General features: G+C 37.9%; 1 protein-coding gene across 1 annotated transcript; it reads right to left on the reverse strand.

Moving 5' to 3' along the window:
• On the reverse strand, positions 1 to 3646 carry LOC135609859 (large ribosomal subunit protein uL14x/uL14z/uL14y). Its single transcript, XM_065103593.1, has 4 exons — positions 3510 to 3646; positions 3115 to 3399; positions 516 to 557; positions 1 to 278 (listed from the first exon to the last, which is right to left on the reverse strand). Exons 1-4 carry the CDS (start codon positions 3520 to 3522, stop codon positions 196 to 198), a joined length of 423 nt encoding a protein of 140 aa, XP_064959665.1. The 5' UTR covers positions 3523 to 3646; the 3' UTR covers positions 1 to 195.
• Between the last annotated feature and the right edge of the window lie 17811 nt (positions 3647 to 21457).

The raw sequence follows: 21457 nt of genomic DNA on the forward strand, positions 1-21457 counted from the left end.
TGCTCACCAACGTAACGGTATCAGTTTTAGAGTAACTCAATATTAATAACAGTAGTATCAAATCCTTACCACGAAGAACTCTAGCAAACATCAGCTAGTTAGTGACCAACTCAGACTAACATCGATACAAAAAATTTTCATGGAACAAATACAACACAGTCCAAAACATCTCCATAGATCTCAAGAACCAAGACATTACACAATAGCATTTGCTGCACTAGCAATCCTTGGCCACAGGTCTGCACACTCCTTTCCGATAGGTCCTGTGATAGCAGATCCTGCAACAATTTGTTACAGACAAGTAGCAAGATTTTATGATGTCCCAGTCCAAGAAACAAACAACAAATAAGAAAGACCCTGAAGCATCTACAGGTTTGAGGCAATATTAAAGGTTTGCACAAGATTTCTCATGCTTTACGCTTTGCGGTATATGTTCTATGGCTTTACACCTCTTTGAAGCTAAGTGCATAAGACTTCTCATGCTTTTAAGTGAAAAGATACTTAGTCCTTCGTACCTTTCATTTCTCCTTTTGGGTTGACAATAACTCCAGCATTATCTGTATGTTTTGAAAGGCTAACGCATTAGATGCATGAAAGTTACACTAACATAAAAAAGTAGACATGTATCAAAAGGCATCTAAGGAATCCAATAAATGTTAATGCAGAAACAGAAAAATCTAATTATGGCATAAATAGGTTAAAATTTTATAAAATAAAATAATAAATTTAACAAAACAAGAACCCAAGGCACCCGAAAACTATCCTAAGCATATTCCTCACCACCATACAGGCATTCATCTAAGAAACCGGCCAAGATGCAACCAGTCTACAACTCTCCTAGGAACCAAATCTTGGATAATCGAGAAAATGTCCCAATAGCGTGGAAAGAAATCAGGATAACCAAAAATGTCAGAAAGGTTAAAGTCAATAGAAAATCAAAGGAATTAGAAATTTTGATCAAACTGCAAACAGCTTGAAATAATTAAAAGTTTAGTGTTTTTTGAATTATAAATAACAAGCTCCAAAAGGGGCTATTTATAGCTTTTTTCCATCAATCGAATGTTGCTGCATACCAACATGCAAATGCACCGGTGGCATGTCAACATGAGCTATGCATGTGCATTGAAACAAACACTCCTTGAAATGCATGGCACAGCATGATGAGATGAAAACATGCCACATGAGAGATGTGCACATGTCACATGAGACATGACCAGAGGGTGATGAGAGAGAAAAAGTAAAAACATAAAGGAGTCATTTTGGTTTTCTTTACCAACTCTAATAATCCCCTATAAAATATTTTTTTTAAAATAAATAAGCAACAATAAAAAATAAACAAGTAAATTAGCATAAACAAGAAACCAAATAGGCATGGAAACCAAATTTATTATAGTTGTTTATTTTTTTTGAATAAAAATTCCATGTTTAATGGGGATTTTGTTAGAGCTCTTAAAGAAAATCCAAAATTACCCTTTTGCTCCTTTACCCTTTATCTACTCATAATTGTGCATCAATCTCTCACGTTATATGCATACATCACAACTTATTTCTCTTACATTACATTGCATGCAATGCAGGACCCAAGACAGGACACCCAACGCTCATAGCACTCACGACATGGTTCACTATTGTGCGTCCATGCACGAATCACTTGATTGTAGCAACCTCTATTGATAAAAAAAAAGCTATAAATAGTCTCTTCCACAATCTATTATTTTCAATTTAAAGAACAACCAACTTCCATTAACTTTCAATCAAAGCTTTATATTCCTATGAATTTTCAGCAACTTCCATTTTTCTAATAATCTCTCCACTGTTGTCACCAGAGTGTCCTTGATTCTCCATGATCATATACACTGGGGAGTCCAAGACTGGTTGTATCTCAGGTGGCTTTCTCGACCAACACTTGCACCTGATCGAAGGATATGCCTAGGACAACATTCACTCACCTCCAAGGTTTTCTATTAATTCCCAAATTTCAATTTACAATACTTTAATAATTTTCCTTTAATCAAGGGTTAATTTTTTTCTTCCTATATCAACATTAAGTACTTGCCTTGCCACAACTATAAATATATATAACCACAACTACATCATGCTGTGTAAACACAGATTATTGTACATGCAAATACATCACACAAATTGTAGAAAATGACTTGGCAACACCACATAAGCAAAATACTAAATAGCTTATCACTTAAAGCAACTGATCTACATAAATAATGTTAGCAACTAACACAACAATGATCAAAATATTCAAAATACTTAGAAGTTACACATAATCATTCAAGGAATGGAAGGACAAAGTTTCAGCACAAAAATCAAACTGCATAGAATTACAATTGACACTAGGAACCGAAAAGAATAAGTGGACACCAACAACTACTACCTAAATTTTAGCACCAGAAATGGACCAGTTACCTACTGTCGAAGACCACTAAAGTTGTTCAACACAAGGATCTCCCTCCAAATCAACCTAAACAGACAGCTCTTGTATGATCATCAAGTTAAAATCTTTTAAGTTGGGCAAATCCTCAATATTCTGAAGCACTAAGATTTTCAGTTTTGATAACTTGTTTCAGATCCAAGAATCAAAGAGCAATATAGCAAGGTTCTTGCACCTTTTGTTCTCAACCATCTAAAGTGTCACAAAAAAATACATGCAATTAATGCAGGCAGTTTCATCGGAAGATACTACCAACTCTCTTTCTCCAGAGATAACAAGATCACTTAAAATTTGCTTATTTAGGTTGGTTAGGTTTTGCAAACGGACATAATTTACCAGTGATCTCAAATTTACAGCATTGTTCATGTACAAAATAAACTTTTGGCGGTACACCAACTCGTTCCATGTTATCAAACATCTACATCAACCCATTGCAAGAGAATAGTTTCAATGGATATAAAAAGAGCAATTCAACGGAAACAGCTCAAAGTAATCCAGCCTACTAGACGTAATCATAAGACACTCTCATTATATTCACTACATTAGCAGCAAAGATAAAGGTAATTTAAAGAGTAAACATTAAAAGACTTGCAAACAAAACAATCTGCAAGCCATAACGAAGAACGTTAGAGGAAAAGAAGCTTGCAAACGGGAAGCAACCAACACACCTTCAAAGTACATGTAGACTCCATCCTTGCGGCGCCAGGGCTTGCGCTGGCGAACAATGACGGCGGGCATGACCTTCTTCCGGAGATCGGGCTTCCCCTTCTTAACGGTGGCCATGACCATGTCCCCGACGCAGGCCGAGGGCAGGCGGTTGAGGCGGCCCTTGATCCCTTTGACGGAGATGATGTATAGGTTCTTCGCGCCCGTGTTGTCCGCGCAGTTCACCGTCGCTGCCACCGGCAGACCAAGTGACATCCGGAACTTGTTCCCCGCCGTCCCTCCGCGCCCTGCCAACCTCGTTTCAACAAATCCCACTCAAACAACGCACACGAAGACCCCAACTCTCCGATCTCGAAGGGATTAATGATAGATCTAGCGATAGAGATGGAGCGTTTACCTCGCTTCGACATCTTGGAGGAGCTCGATCTGCCCCTAGACGCGACCACGGATGAGAGGCGATTGACTCGAACGCTTTCGGCTTTTATACCTGCGGGAAAGCATTCGGTTTAGGGTTTTGGTGATCCGATTTGACGACAATGCCCTTCTAGGTGAAGTTAGTGGCCGGTGGGCTTTGAATTTACGTGAGATTTCAATTCATATATATATATATATATATATATATATCATAAAAGATCATTTTACTTTTATCGCTAGTTAGAAACGTCTTAGTCGTCCTTATGCAATACGCGACAATGGTGATCATTTAGCCCCTCTCTTACACACGAGGTCTACAAATAAAAATAGTAAAAATTATATCAAACCCTCTCTTATACGTGAGGGTCATTGCCTCCTTCATAAATCTTATTAGAGGGTTGCTCGTCATTATCGTCGCCCCCCTCCCCTTGTCGTAAGCAATGCGAGGTGAGTCTAATAAGATTCGTAAAGGTAAACCCGATAGAAATAAAAGATAAATTAATTTTTTTCATATAACAAAAGTGTTCTGTTAAAATTTCTATAAGTTTAAACGCTCTACAAAAATTTTTCAAAGATATACAACTTTTTCAAGAATTCATCATATATATATATATAATATTATAAATTAACTTATATTATAACATTATAAACCTCTTTCAAAATATTATAATTGATAATATATCATATATATATAATATTTGGATAAAAATATTATATTAATTCATCTCAAGAATATTATGAGGATTATAAAAAATTGAGGGCCTCATTTCAAATTTTTAAGAAGCAATATATGTTGAGAAATCTAGGGCGACATCACATGTGCAGCAGAAGAATAGAAAAATAAAATATCATACTTTCATATAAAAATTATTCTCTTGTCGTCGTGTAAAGATTGATGCGTAAAGACCCACAAAACCGAAAAATTATACATATAAGAAGATTGTGTTACTTTAGGAGATCGTATATTCTTGAATTCCTGCAGATATGTGGGTGCGAATGTAGGAGGTCAACTTCCTCCTCTCTAGTGGTGATCGACACGACAAGGGCTACGAAGACACTCCTTAAATCAGTACACAATCCTCCTCGCTACGTGTACCACACAATCAAGATGGGACGATCCTTCTTGTTGTCCACACACCCCAAGGAGAATAGGAGGTGACAGTCAAAAGGGTCTAGCATATAATCATTTGGTTCCCTTCTATTTATAGAGGTCCTCTGCAAACTTAACCCTAATGGATCATGTCCTATTGGGTATTGGATCTCGATCAAGCTACCCAAGTCTCTTAGATTAGTGAGTCTCTATCCAATAATCTCTAATTGGCTCTTATTGGATCTCATATATAAGATCCAATAATTTATGGGCTTATTGGACATCCAATAAAATAGGGGCTCCAATGGATATCTCATATATGAACCTCTACTCATCGCAACACCTACCATATGTATGTAACCCTCTAGGCCCAATATCGAGCTGGCCGTAAGTCATACCAATCAGAACTTATTTTAACTCAATTAATATCTCATACGTTGAGGACGAGAGTACTTGAGTATATGAGGAATTGGGTGCATTAAATGCTTCTTCACGAGTTTTTGCGCACAAATCTTTGCACGACATTTTCTATGAAAATATGATATTTTATTTTTTTATTCTTCCGCTACGCATGTGATGTCACCCCAGATTTTCCAATAATGGTATCAAAATCAGGTTATTCATGCAAAAGATTGGTTTTTAAACTACGTGTGTTATGTTCAATCGCGTAGAATTATTTTTACGTGATTGCTATGATTTTTATCATAGTTTTAAGATTTGGACTACACATCTTCTCCTTGCTAAAATGTATTTTAGATCAATGTTTTGTCGCCAAAATTAGTATCACGAAATAGGGGAGAAAGGGTAGCAACTACTGCCGCTATACAATTTGGCCGAAGGCTGCTTGTAGCCTTGGCCGAGAGCATAGCTAGCTTGCTACTCTCAGCTTGGCCAAAAGCAGTAAGGGTGCTCTTGACCTACAAGATTGGTAGCCTCTATAGCTTGGTTTCCTGGCTACAAGGGGTACCCCTGGTAGCTAGGGTTTCCTAGTTGCCAAGGAGACCATAATGGCAAGGATTCTTGGTCGCATGGTGCTAGTCATAGGTGCCCTACAAGCCAATCACATGAGTGATGATACATAGTCTTTTTGCATATACACCTATATATATTGTGATGTCCTTGGATTTATGCAATGAGAATCGGATTGTGATGAGATCACGATAATGAGACCGATTCACCTTTAAATATAGATCCTAAATAATCCCGATTATCGGTTACTCGAGAGGGACATCGAGATAACCGGATAGACTAGTGTGTTATATACACATCCATATGATGGATGCAGCTGGTCTCATAGCTACTCATATGGGGACACTAGGGATACAGTATATGTACTAATTAAAGAATAGGTTCACTAATTGATTTGCTCACGGAATATTGGATGGTTAATGAGACCTCATTATCAGACAATAATTTCGTTGTCCTAGTGGTGTACCTAGTCCTTAGACTTGAGACACCAATGATATCATATATGAGTGCTCTACTTTTTTATAGTGGACTTATAGGTTTGGATGTTTCAGATCTAATTATAGTCATATGTGCCCTATAAGCCAATCATGTGAATGATGACACGTGTGACTTGACATACAGTCTCTACGCTTATTATATTTTTTATATTTATCACTTTATATTGCTTGTTACATATATGCATTGTAATGTCCTTTGATATGTGCAATAAGAATCGGATCGTGATGAGATCACGATAATAAGACCGATTCATCTTTAAACACATATTATAAATAATTTCAATCATAAGTTATTCAAGAGGGATATTGAGATAACAGGATAGACTGGTGTGTTGTATACCCATCCATATAATTGATGCAACTAGTCTCATAGCTGCTCGTATGCGGACACTAGGGATAAAATACATATGCTCATTGGGAAATGAGTTCACTGATTGATCCGCTTATGTAATGATGAATTGTTGATAATGCCTTATTGTCATATAACAATTCTATAGTCTCAGTGGTGTATCTGATCCTTAGACTTAAGACACCAAGGATGTCATGTATAAGTGCTTCATTCTTTGATATCAGATTTATAGGTTTTGATGTCCTAGATCTAGCATAATCGGTCATTGGGAGTGGCGGCCAACCTTACGAAAGCTATTGAATGTCGATAGAGGATCATCCACTCTCGGTGTCATGAGAGAAATGTCTCATGTATTCTTACTAAGACAAATCCCTAACCATGATTATTCATATTGAGATTGAAAGAGTTCTCCTGGAGAATCCGATCAAAACGAGACTCAAGTAGAAATCCTATGGGTCGGACAGCACCATGTCTGGTATACGGTCTTTGGGATATTAGATGGATGAGGAACTATATACACAGTAACTGAGGACAGATAAGTCTAATAGATTTGATTCTCTTGTATCATCTAGGGACTACGACGTAGTGGGCTGGTACGTCCGTAGTCGATGAGTCGAGTAAATTATTATGAAGATAATAATTCACTAAGCCAAAAGAAGTTCTTACAGGTATGACTCACGACCAACTCGATATGGGGCCTAGAGGGTCACACATATATAATAAGCATTGCAATAAGTAGAGGTTCAAATATGAGATATCCGTTGGAGCCCATATTTTATTGCATATCTAATAAGTCATTGAATTATTAGATCCTATAGATAAGATCTAATAAGAGTCCATGAGAGATTATTGGATAGAGATCTACTAATCTAATAGGTTTGAGTAGTTTGATGGAGATTCAATATCTAATATAGGAGAATCCATTAGGGTTAAGTTGATAGGGGACCTCTATAAATATGAGAGAATCAGTGGTTTATAGGCTAGAGCATTTTGCTTGCCTATTCTATTCTCCTCCCCCTCTCCACTTCAGAGTAGGCCTGGAGTTTTGAGGTGCATTGTCGCAACTCTACTGTGTGGATCACCGTTAGAGAGGAGGACGCTTAATCTCCTTCACCCTCTCCTAGAGATCTATAGGGATTCAAGGATATACGATCTTCTTAAGTAACACAATCTATCTCACACGTGGTTTTCTGTTTCATGAATTTTACATATAAATCTTCGCACGATTACGAACATATCTTTTGGAATTAGAGATTTTATTTTCTGTTCTTCCACTACGCATGTGATGTCGCCCCCCCAAGATTTTTCAACATCTGGCACAGGGGATAATAGGGATATAGTATATGTGCTCATTAAATAATGAGTTTACTGAATGATCTACTTATAAAATGCTAGATGATTAATGATACTGTTAGGATCGAGAGCACTAAGAGGGGGGGGGGGGTGAATTAGTGCAGCGGAAATTTTACAGCGATTAAAACCGAAAGCTGCGTTCGTTCGATAGAAACTATTATGATGCAAAAGCTGATTCACAGTTTGTATCTAAGTGCAGTTTGCGTCTAAGCGCAGATTGCGTCTAAGCGCAGTTTGCGTCTAAACACAGTTTGCGTCTAAGCGCAGTTTTGCGTCTAAGCGCAGTTTGCGTCTAAACATAGTTTGCGTCTAAGCGCAGTTTTGCGTCTAAGCGCAGTTTGCGTCTAAACGCATATTTACGTCTAAGCTCAGATTGCGTTTAAGCGCAGTTTGCGTCTGAGCGCAGTTTACGTCTAAGATCAGATTGCGTCTGAGCGCAGTGCAGTTTGCGTCTAAACGCAGTTTTACGTCTAAACACAGTTTTACGTCTAAACGTAGTTTTACGTCTAAACGCAGTTTACGTCTAAACGCAGTTTTACGTCTAAACGTAGTTTTAAGTCTAAACGCAGTTTACGTCTAAACGTAGTTTTACGTCTAAACGTAGTTTTACGTTCAAAAGTAGTTTACGTCTAAAACACAGTTTTACGTCTAAGCAGAATCAAGACGTAAACGTAAACTGCAAAGAAACTTGTTCGCAGAAATCAGTTTGCAGTTATAAACAGAATCAAGACGTAAACGTAAACTGCAAAGAAACTCGTTCGCAGAAATCAGTTTGCAGTTATAAACAAAATCGATACGTAAACGTAAACTGCACAGAACCTTGTTCGTAAAAGCGCAAAAGACAGTTTGCAGTTGTAAATGAAATCAAGACGTAAACTGCACAGAACCTTGTTCGTAAAAGCGCAGAAGACAGTTTGCAGTTGTAAATGAAATCAAGACGTAAACGTAAACTGCACAGAATTCGTTCGTAAAAGCGCAGAGAGCAGAGGCTAAGTAGGAGGTTTGCAGTAATGATAAAGTGCTCAAAATAAACGCAAACCAGAGATTTAGAGTGGTTCGGTCAGTCTTGACCTACTCCACTTTTGGCTTCCTCCACCGATGAGGTCACCGACGTCAACTAGAAGCCTTCCTTCAATAGGCGAAGGCCAACTACCCTCTTACAGATTCACTCCTTTTGATGGGCTTAGGAGACAACCCTTACAAATGTTTTCTCTCCTCACTTTACAACTCAAACTTGAAGAACAGAAGGAGGAGGAAAACTAGCAGTTTTGAGCTCTAAGAACCACTGAAAAGATCAAGATTTCGGCTTGAGTTCTTGCTTTCTCAGTGCTGAATGGGTGGGGTATTTATAGGCCCCAACCCAATTCAAATTTGAAGCTCAAAACGATCAAATCCCGGAATTCCGGGATCAGGCGGTTGCACCTCCTGACTGGAGAGGTTGCACCGCCTGGCAGAGCTCGAAGACCGAGCTCAGGCGGTGCCACCTCTCTGCCAGGGAGGTTGCACCGCCCAGTCTTGCTCGAAGACTGAGCTCAGGCGGTGCCACCTCTCTGTCAGGGAGGTTGCACCGCCCAGTCTTGCTCGAAGACTGAGCTCAGGCGGTGCCACCTCCCGGCTGGAGAGGTTGCACCGCCCAGTCTCGCTGGAAGGCTTAGCCCAGGCGGTGCCACCTCCTGGCCTAGGCGGTTGCACCTCCTGGCACTATTCCAGATCACTGGTTGGGCTCCAAACTTGGCCCAAACCAGTCCGAATTCGGGCCCAATTGGCCCAAGATTAAGTTAATGGGATCACCTCCCATTTTCCAACTTAATCAATGTGCTAACTACGATTAGTTCTAAGACAATTTCTGCAGCTTTGCTTCGGTGCGTCAATCGCTTCTTCCGGCGAGTTTCCGGCGAACTTCCGTCGATCATCCGATGAACCCTCGGTGATGCTCCTGCGGACTTCCAGCAAACTCCTGGACTTTGCGACGATCCACTTGGCAAGTTCCGACGAGCTTCGCTTGGCAAGCTTCTGGACTTCTCGGATCTGTTCTCGCAGAACCTCCGACGACCGTCCGAACTTCCGTCGAACTCTCGAACTTCCAACGTGATCATGAACTTGACTCCGGCGCAACTCCTGCTGCTTGTCTAACTTTCATCGTAGTTAATCCTGCACACTTAAAACAAAAACTTTGATCGAGACAATTAATCCTAAGCAATTAACCAAGTTGTCCGGCATGTCATTGGTCCCTCGACGCTTCGTCCGATTCTTTGGCGCATCGTCCTTTCCTGCAGCCTATTGCCCAATCGGCCTGTTGGCTCCGCAACTCCGATATCCTTGGCACAATACCCGCTCTTCTTGGCCCGATGCCCGAGTCCACGACCCGAAGCCTTCTGTCGATACGTCGACCGATCTACCGGCCCGACGTCCAATCTTCTGACATGTTCCTCCGGCACAACATGATGTTCCTGCTTTAATTGTCTCATCCTGATCAAAGCATCCTGCGTCACTCAAAACGCATATTAAATCATAAACATATATTAAGTAGTTTCATTATCAAAATACGAGATTCAACAATCTCCCCCTTTTTGATGATGACAACTACTTGATGACGGAGTTAAACTTAACTCCCGGAGTTTAAACAAACTCCCCCTATCAATATGCCATATTGATAGAACCTTGAATTCAAACTGAATTCAAGTTATTGCAATATTCATCATGAATACTTGCAACACGTCAACATGAACATATGCATAAACTTATGCATCACATGTCATGTCATCAACATACTTTCATCAACATACTTCTCCCCCTTTGTCATCAACAAAAAGGAGAAGTATCACAATCAAGTGTTTGTGATATTGGTTCAACTCATTGCATGAAAAACATATTATCAAGTTTTATCATCATGCAATTTTGCTAGAAAATATAGCAAGTTTTGAATCATGCTTAGAATATTCAAGCTATCAAGTTTTAGATATGCAAGTTTTATAGCATACAAGATAGCACTTGGTATGAAAATTAGAGATGTTCAAGATAGCAAGTTCTACATCATGCAAGCTAGCAAATTAGAGATGTTCAAGAAGGCAACTCTTGCTTCTTGAAATATGAAAATTTTGTCCACTTTGCTAGATGCGCAAGTTAGCATGTTTTGCTTCTTGAGATAGGCAAGATAGCACCTTTGCTTCTTTTGAGATAGCAACTTTTCGCTTCTCTTTAGACTACAAGCTAGCAATTTTTTACGATATACAAGTTAGCAAAAACTTCGAAAGCAAATGCAAGATAACTTTCTTGTGTAGGCTCATGATTATTGCTTCCTATTGTAATGTGCAGGTTGCAAGTCTTGCTTCTTGAGATATTCAAGATAGTGATGTTCAAGAAGACAACTTTTGTTTCTTGAAATAAGCAAGTTAGCAATCTTTGCTACTTAAGATAGGCACGCTAGCAATCAAGTTTTTGTATCTTCTTGACTTGTGCAAGCTAGCTATCTCCCCCTTTGTCATTGTCAAAAAGAAAGGAAGAATACAGTTTTGTAGTTCTTTTTCCTTTTACAACGATTTCAAAATCATGACAAAGGATGAATAATCAAGTTATGAATGTCAAGACAATTTTTTATCATGAATATTTTATCATTGCATGCATCATTATCATAAGTTGAAGTATTACATGCATAATATCATATCATCATTCATAATTACATTAATGTTTCAATATAACAATTTCTTTTCAAAATGTGTAACTTAGCACTCATCATGATTTACATCATTTGCAATACATCACATCATAATTAGAAAGCACAAGTATTGCATGCATAATTGCAAATCATAAATGTTTCATATCATGATGGTATCAATTTTGTCAAATTATATCCTACCATGCATGATTAATAACTCCTCATTTGTATTTCATGCATTATTTCATTAATCTCATAAGGAATATCAAGAAAAGTTATTGGATGAGGAGATAAATGAATACACGGAATTGTATAAAAATCATATCATAAGTGTTTCGTGTATTCATATTATCACATGAAGCATATTATCATTTTTGAGATTCATAACATGAATAACGTTATTACTATTTCATCAAAATCAATTTCGAGATTCACACAATATCATGAAATCATTAATCTCGATAAGATGGGAAAAGCATTTTCTTTTTAAGTGATTCTTTTAACGCAAAAAAAAAAAAAAAAACTCATTCATAATTCAAGTGATTTACAAGATATCATAAATGAATTTATCACTTGTATTTCATCAAAATCGAGAACTTTAGAGATAGAAAATGATTGAAGCATTTAACATGATTGATGCATGATTCATATTTAAAGTGTATCTTATGTTGTAAATACGAATCAAGCATTTGTCAAATCTGAAATCATCCTCAAAATTACATTCAATAAATTCATGTATGACAAGCATAGATTTATTGAAAAATCAATAAGATAGAGGATTACATTTCAAGTGTTCATCAATTATAGCATTTCATCATATAGTAAGATATCAATGCGTAAAACTGTGAAGCAAGATTTTGTTTGATATCTTGATACAGGGCATGATGTACACATTTCGAATATTTTGGCAAGTGTAGCATTGCAGCACATGGTAAGATATCAGCTCGTATGATGCAAATTTTTGTTTGATATCTTAATACAGGGCATATAGCAATGATAGCAATCATATATTTCTTGGTGATGCAAGCATGGGATAATCATAGCATAGTGTTTATAGCATCAATTCATATATTTCTCCCCTTTTTTAAGTGTTTCATCTTAAGTGATCGATTTCATGTTAGCATGCCTTTTCATTTATGTCAAATGAAAACATGCATCAACGTTTAGGATCGTAAAATGAATTTCATCATAAGACCATCAATCACAAAAATCATCATGTATATCTCATGCATGAAATTGTCAATCGAAATATTTAATTTCATCATTATGCATTTCTTCAAATCAAACATGATCTTTAATCAAAATCGAGAAATAACAATAGAAATCAACGTAATGCACATTATTACTTCTTAACCATGATTTCATATTTTCAATCAAGATCATTTTATTTGTTTATCATAAAATATGCAATATTATCATTTTCGAAATTACTTAGTATGATCATAATAATTTTTTTAACATGTAATTTTTAAGAAAATTAATTCTAAACTAAAAGAGAAAAATACATCATGAAAGCATCAAGTAATTTCAAAATAAATTAGGGGGATTTCGATTACCTCATCATTGTGGGCTGTTAAGGCGTAGTTTGCCGCCTTGCTTTTGTTGACTTTCTCTTCTTCGGAGGAGCTCGATTCATCCCAATTTTTGTTCTTCTTCTTGCGTTTAAAGCAAGTAGTTTGATTCTTTTTGCTTTTTAATTTTCGTTTCATTTGTAGTTTAAGTTCACCATCACTTGAGCTTATGCTCGAGTGGTCTTCAAATGTTCTATGTCCCAAATCCTTCCTGTTCTTTGGAAGGTTGTTTTGTTCATCATTGTCCTCATCACTTGAGTCATCGCTCAAGTGGCATTCATTTGTCCATAGTTCCAAATCCTTCCTGTTCTTTGGAAGGTGGTTCTCAAGTTCTTTACGTGCATTGCACGTCATTTCATATGTGATCAATGAACCAATTAGTTCTTCAAGTGGAAATTGGTTCAGGTTTTTTGATTCTTGAATAGCAGTTACTTTTGAATCCCAAGTTTTAGAAAGTGAGCGCAAAACTTTGTTAACGAGTTCAAAATCCGAAAAGCTTTTACCAAGTGATTTTAAACCATTGACGACATCCGTAAAACGGGTGTACATGTCAACAACGGTTTCGCTTGGTTTCATATGAAAAAGCTCGAAATCATGCAGTAAAATATTAACTTTCGAGTCTTTGACTCTACTAGTTCCCTCGTGCGTGATTTCAAGAGCACGCCAAATATCGAAAGCTGTTTCGCACAAAGAAACCCGATTGAACTCATTTTTATCCAAAGCGCAAAATAAGGCATTCATAGCCTTTGCGTTTAAAGAAAAATACTTCTTCTCCAAATCCGACCATTCGTTCATCGGTTTGGAGGGAAGTTGAAAACCGTTTTCAATAATATTCCATAAATCCAGATTTAGAGAAATCAAGAAAACTCTCATTCGAGTTTTCCAATAAGTGTAGTCCAATCCGTTAAAGAACGGTGGACGAACAACCGATAAGCCCTCTTAAAGAGCCATTTCTCTCGGGTGTAAATCCGAAATGAGAAATACCCCGCTCTGATACCAATTGTTAGGATCGAGAGCACTAAGAGGGGGGGGGGTGAATTAGTGCAGCGGAAATTTTACAACGATTAAAACCGAAAGCTGCGTTCGTTCGATAGAAACTATTATGATGCAAAAGCTGATTCACAGTTTGTATCTAAGTGCAGTTTGCGTCTAAGCGCAGATTGCGTCTAAGCGCAGTTTGCGTCTAAACACAGTTTGCGTCTAAGCACAGTTTTGCGTCTAAGCGCAGTTTGCGTCTAAACACAGTTTGCGTCTAAGCGCAGTTTTGCGTCTAAGCGCAGTTTGCGTCTAAACGCATATTTACGTCTAAGCTCAGATTGCGTTTAAGCGCAGTTTGCATCTGAGCGCAGTTTACGTCTAAGATCAGATTGCGTCTGAGCGCAGTGCAGTTTGCGTCTAAACGCAGTTTTACGTCTAAACACAGTTTTACGTCTAAACGTAGTTTTACGTCTAAACGCAGTTTACGTCTAAACGTAGTTTTACGTCTAAACGTAGTTTTACGTCTAAACGCAGTTTACGTCTAAACGCAGTTTTACGTCTAAACGTAGTTTTACGTTCAAAAGTAGTTTACGTCTAAAACACAGTTTTACGTCTAAGCAGAATCAAGACGTAAACGTAAACTGCAAAGAAACTTGTTCGCAGAAATCAGTTTGCAGTTATAAACAGAATCAAGACGTAAACGTAAACTGCAAAGAAACTCGTTCGTAGAAATCAGTTTGCAGTTATAAACAGAATCGATACGTAAACGTAAACTGCACAGAACCTTGTTCGTAAAAGCGCAGAAGACAGTTTGCAGTTGTAAATGAAATCAAGACGTAAACGTAAACTGCACAAAACCTTGTTCGTAAAAGCGCAGAAGATAGTTTGCAGTTGTAAATGAAATCAAGACGTAAACGTAAATTGCACAGAATTCGTTCGTAAAAGCGCAGAGAGCAGAGGCTAAGTAGGAGGTTTGCAGTAATGATAAAGTGCTCAAAATAAACGCAAACCAGAGATTTAGAGTGGTTCGGTCAGTCTTGACCTACTCCACTTTTGGCTTCCTCCACCGATGAGGTCACCGACGTCAACTAGAAGCCTTCCTTCAATAGGCGAAGGCCAACTACCCTCTTACAGATTCACTCCTTTTGATGGGCTTAGGAGACAACCCTTACAAATGTTTTCTCTCCTCACTTTACAACTCAAACTTGAAGAACAGAAGGAGGAGGAAAACTAGCAGTTTTGAGCTCTAAGAACCACTGAAAAGATCAAGATTTCGGCTTGAGTTCTTGCTTTCTCAGTGCTGAATGGGTGGGGTATTTATAGGCCCCAACCCAATTCAAATTTGGAGCTCAAAACGATCAAATCCCGGAATTCCGGGATCAGGCGGTTGCACCTCCTGACTGGAGAGGTTGCACCGCCTGGCAGAGCTCGAAGACCGAGCTCAGGCGGTGCCACCTCTCTGCCAGGGAGGTTGCACCGCCCAGTCTTGCTCGAAGACTGAGCTCAGGCGGTGCCACCTCTCTGTCAGGGAGGTTGCACCGCCCAGTCTTGCTCGAAGACTGAGCTCAGGCGGTGCCACCTCCCGGCTGGAGAGGTTGCACCGCCCAGTCTCGCTGGGAGGCTTAGCCCAGGCGGTGCCACCTCCTGGCCTAGGCGGTTGCACCTCCTGGCACTATTCCAGATCACTGGTTGGGCTCCAAACTTGGCCCAAACCAGTCCGAATTCGGGCCCAATTGGCCCAAGATTAAGTTAATGGGATCACCTCCCATTTTCCAACTTAATCAATGTGCTAACTACGATTAGTTCTAAGACAATTTCTGCAGCTTTGCTTCGGTGCGTCAATCGCTTCTTCCGGCGAGTTTCCGGCGAACTTCCGTCGATCATCCGATGAACCCTCGGTGATGCTCCTGCGGACTTTCGGCAAACTCCTGGACTTTGCGACGATCCACTTGGCAAGTTCCGACGAGCTTCGCTTGGCAAGCTTCTGGACTTCTCGGATCTGTTCTCGCAGAACCTCCGACGACCGTCCGAACTTCCGTCGAACTCTCGAACTTCCAACGTGATCATGAACTTGACTCCGGCGCAACTCCTGCTGCTTGTCTAACTTTCATCGTAGTTAATCCTGCACACTTAAAACAAAAACTTTGATCGAGACAATTAATCCTAAGCAATTAACCAAGTTGTCCGGCATGTCATTGGTCCCTCGACGCTTCGTCCGATTCTTTGGCGCATCGTCCTTTCCTGCAGCCTATTGCCCAATCGGCCTGTTGGCTCCGCAACTCCGATATCCTTGGCACAATACCCGCTCTTCTTGGCCCGATGCCCGAGTCCACGACCCGAAGCCTTCTGTCGATACGTCGACCGATCTACCGGCCCGACGTCCAATCTTCTGACATGTTCCTCCGGCACAACATGATGTTCCTGCTTTAATTGTCTCATCCTGATCAAAGCATCCTGCGTCACTCAAAACGCATATTAAATCATAAACATATATTAAGTAGTTTCATTATCAAAATACGAGATTCAACAATCTCCCCCTTTTTGATGATGACAACTACTTGATGACGGAGTTAAACTTAACTCCCGGAGTTTAAACAAACTCCCCCTATCAATATGCCATATTGATAGAACCTTGAATTCAAACTGAATTCAAGTTATTGCAATATTCATCATGAATACTTGCAACACGTCAACATGAACATATGCATAAACTTATGCATCACATGTCATGTCATCAACATACTTTCATCAACATACTTCTCCCCCTTTGTCATCAACAAAAAGGAGAAGTATCACAATCAAGTGTTTGTGATATTGGTTCAACTCATTGCATGAAAAACATATTATCAAGTTTTATCATCATGCAATTTTGCTAGAAAATATAGCAAGTTTTGAATCATGCTTAGAATATTCAAGCTATCAAGTTTTAGATATGCAAGTTTTATAGCATACAAGATAGCACTTGGTATGAAAATTAGAGATGTTCAAGATAGCAAGTTCTACATCATGCAAGCTAGCAAATTAGAGATGTTCAAGAAGGCAACTCTTGCTTCTTGAAATATGAAAATTTTGTCCACTTTGCTAGATGCGCAAGTTAGCATGTTTTGCTTCTTGAGATAGGCAAGATAGCACCTTTGCTTCTTTTGAGATAGCAACTTTTCGCTTCTCTTTAGACTACAAGCTAGCAATTTTTTACGATATACAAGTTAGCAAAAACTTCGAAAGCAAATGCAAGATAACTTTCTTGTGTAGGCTCATGATTATTGCTTCCTATTGTAATGTGCAGGTTGCAAGTCTTGCTTCTTGAGATATTCAAGATAGTGATGTTCAAGAAGACAACTTTTGTTTCTTGAAATAAGCAAGTTAGCAATCTTTGCTACTTAAGATAGGCACGCTAGCAATCAAGTTTTTGTATCTTCTTGACTTGTGCAAGCTAGCTATCTCCCCCTTTGTCATTGTCAAAAAGAAAGGAAGAATACAGTTTTGTAGTTCTTTTTCCTTTTACAACGATTTCAAAATCATGACAAAGGATGAATAATCAAGTTATGAATGTCAAGACAATTTTTTATCATGAATATTTTATCATTGCATGCATCATTATCATAAGTTGAAGTATTACATGCATAATATCATATCATCATTCATAATTACATTAATGTTTCAATATAACAATTTCTTTTCAAAATGTGTAACTTAGCACTCATCATGATTTACATCATTTGCAATACATCACATCATAATTAGAAAGCACAAGTATTGCATGCATAATTGCAAATCATAAATGTTTCATATCATGATGGTATCAATTTTGTCAAATTATATCCTACCATGCATGATTAATAACTCCTCATTTGTATTTCATGCATTATTTCATTAATCTCATAAGGAATATCAAGAAAAGTTATTGGATGAGGAGATAAATGAATACACGGAATTGTATAAAAATCATATCATAAGTGTTTCGTGTATTCATATTATCACATGAAGCATATTATCATTTTTGAGATTCATAACATGAATAACGTTATTACTATTTCATCAAAATCAATTTCGAGATTCACACAATATCATGAAATCATTAATCTCGATAAGATGGGAAAAGCATTTTCTTTTTAAGTGATTCTTTTAACGTAAAAAAAAAAAAAAAAAACTCATTCATAATTCAAGTGATTTACAAGATATCATAAATGAATTTATCACTTGTATTTCATCAAAATCGAGAACTTTAGAGATAGAAAATGATTGAAGCATTTAACATGATTGATGCATGATTCATATTTAAAGTGTATCTTATGTTGTAAATACGAATCAAGCATTTGTCAAATCTGAAATCATCCTCAAAATTACATTCAATAAATTCATGTATGACAAGCATAGATTTATTGAAAAATCAATAAGATAGAGGATTACATTTCAAGTGTTCATCAATTGTAGCATTTCATCATATAGTAAGATATCAATGCGTAAAACTGTGAAGCAAGATTTTGTTTGATATCTTGATACAGGGCATGATGTACACATTTCGAATATTTTGGCAAGTGTAGCATTGCAGCACATGGTAAGATATCAGCTCGTATGATGCAAATTTTTGTTTGATATCTTAATACAGGGCATATAGCAATGATAGCAATCATATATTTCTTGGTGATGCAAGCATGGGATAATCATAGCATAGTGTTTATAGCATCAATTCATATATTTCTCCCCTTTTTTAAGTGTTTCATCTTAAGTGATCGATTTCATGTTAGCATGCCTTTTCATTTATGTCAAATGAAAACATGCATCAACGTTTAGGATCGTAAAATGAATTTCATCATAAGACCATCAATCACAAAAATCATCATGTATATCTCATGCATGAAATTGTCAATCGAAATATTTAATTTCATCATTATGCATTTCTTCAAATCAAACATGATCTTTAATCAAAATCGAGAAATAACAATAGAAATCAACGTAATGCACATTATTACTTCTTAACCATGATTTCATATTTTCAATCAAGATCATTTTATTTGTTTATCATAAAATATGCAATATTATCATTTTCGAAATTACTTAGTATGATCATAATAATTTTTTTAACATGTAATTTTTAAGAAAATTAATTCTAAACTAAAAGAGAAAAATACATCATGAAAGCATCAAGTAATTTCAAAATAAATTAGGGGGATTTCGATTACCTCATCATTGTGGGCTGTTAAGGCGTAGTTTGCCGCCTTGCTTTTGTTGACTTTCTCTTCTTCGGAGGAGCTCGATTCATCCCAATTTTTGTTCTTCTTCTTGCGTTTAAAGCAAGTAGTTTGATTCTTTTTGCTTTTTAATTTTCGTTTCATTTGTAGTTTAAGTTCACCATCACTTGAGCTTATGCTCGAGTGGTCTTCAAATGTTCTATGTCCCAAATCCTTCCTGTTCTTTGGAAGGTTGTTTTGTTCATCATTGTCCTCATCACTTGAGTCATCGCTCAAGTGGCATTCATTTGTCCATAGTTCCAAATCCTTCCTGTTCTTTGGAAGGTGGTTCTCAAGTTCTTTACGTGCATTGCACGTCATTTCATATGTGATCAATGAACCAATTAGTTCTTCAAGTGGAAATTGGTTCAGGTTTTTTGATTCTTGAATAGCAGTTACTTTTGAATCCCAAGTTTTAGAAAGTGAGCGCAAAACTTTGTTAACGAGTTCAAAATCCGAAAAGCTTTTACCAAGTGATTTTAAACCATTGACGACATCCGTAAAACGGGTGTACATGTCAACAACGGTTTCGCTTGGTTTCATATGAAAAAGCTCGAAATCATGCAGTAAAATATTAACTTTCGAGTCTTTGACTCTACTAGTTCCCTCGTGCGTGATTTCAAGAGCACGCCAAATATCGAAAGCTGTTTCGCACAAAGAAACCCGATTGAACTCATTTTTATCCAAAGCGCAAAATAAGGCATTCATAGCCTTTGCGTTTAAAGAAAAATACTTCTTCTCCAAATCCGACCATTCGTTCATCGGTTTGGAGGGAAGTTGAAAACCGTTTTCAATAATATTCCATAAATCCAGATTTAGAGAAATCAAGAAAACTCTCATTCGAGTTTTCCAATAAGTGTAGTCCAATCCGTTAAAGAACGGTGGACGAACAACCGATAAGCCCTCTTAAAGAGCCATTTCTCTCGGGTGTAAATCCGAAATGAGAAATACCCCGCTCTGATACCAATTGTTAGGATCGAGAGCACTAAGAGGGGGGGGGGTGAATTAGTGCAGCGGAAATTTTACAACGATTAAAACCGAAAGCTGCGTTCGTTCGATAGAAACTATTATGATGCAAAAGCTGATTCACAGTTTGTATCTAAGTGCAGTTTGCGTCTAAGCGCAGATTGCGTCTAAGCGCAGTTTGCGTCTAAACACAGTTTGCGTCTAAGCACAGTTTTGCGTCTAAGCGCAGTTTGCGTCTAAACACAGTTTGCGTCTAAGCGCAGTTTTGCGTCTAAGCGCAGTTTGCGTCTAAACGCATATTTACGTCTAAGCTCAGATTGCGTTTAAGCGCAGTTTGCATCTGAGCGCAGTTTACGTCTAAGATCAGATTGCGTCTGAGCGCAGTGCAGTTTGCGTCTAAACGCAGTTTTACGTCTAAACACAGTTTTACGTCTAAACGTAGTTTTACGTCTAAACGCAGTTTACGTCTAAACGTAGTTTTACGTCTAAACGTAGTTTTACGTCTAAACGCAGTTTACGTCTAAACGCAGTTTTACGTCTAAACGTAGTTTTACGTTCAAAAGTAGTTTACGTCTAAAACACAGTTTTACGTCTAAGCAGAATCAAGACGTAAACGTAAACTGCAAAGAAACTTGTTCGCAGAAATCAGTTTGCAGTTATAAACAGAATCAAGACGTAAACGTAAACTGCAAAGAAACTCGTTTGTAGAAATCAGTTTGCAGTTATAAACAGAATCGATACGTAAACGTAAACTGCACAGAACCTTGTTCGTAAAAGCGCAGAAGACAGTTTGCAGTTGTAAATGAAATCAAGACGTAAACGTAAACTGCACAAAACCTTGTTCGTAAAAGCGCAGAAGATAGTTTGCAGTTGTAAATGAAATCAAGACGTAAACGTAAACTGCACAGAATTCGTTCGTAAAAGCGCAGAGAGCAGAGGCTAAGTAGGAGGTTTGCAGTAATGATAAAGTGCTCAAAATAAACGCAAACCAGAGATTTAGAGTGGTTCGGTCAGTCTTGACCTACTCCACTTTTGGCTTCCTCCACCGATGAGGTCACCGACGTCAACTAGAAGCCTTCCTTCAATAGGCGAAGGCCAACTACCCTCTTACAGATTCACTCCTTTTGATGGGCTTAGGAGACAACCCTTACAAATGTTTTCTCTCCTCACTTTACAACTCAAACTTGAAGAACAGAAGGAGGAGGAAAACTAGCAGTTTTGAGCTCTAAGAACCACTGAAAAGATCAAGATTTCGGCTTGAGTTCTTGCTTT

Source organism: Musa acuminata, chromosome BXJ2-4, assembly GCF_036884655.1.
Source record: "Musa acuminata AAA Group cultivar baxijiao chromosome BXJ2-4, Cavendish_Baxijiao_AAA, whole genome shotgun sequence".
Taxonomy (NCBI): domain Eukaryota; kingdom Viridiplantae; phylum Streptophyta; class Magnoliopsida; order Zingiberales; family Musaceae; genus Musa; species Musa acuminata.

Coding starts and splice junctions, on each gene's coding strand:
- LOC135609859 (XM_065103593.1), bottom strand. Junction 558..3,114: donor AGTCTACATGTACTTTGAAG/GTGTGTTGGTTG, acceptor CAAAACATACAG/ATAATGCTGGAGTTATTGTC. Junction 279..515: donor CCCAAAAGGAGAAATGAAAG/GTACGAAGGACT, acceptor AAATTGTTGCAG/GATCTGCTATCACAGGACCT.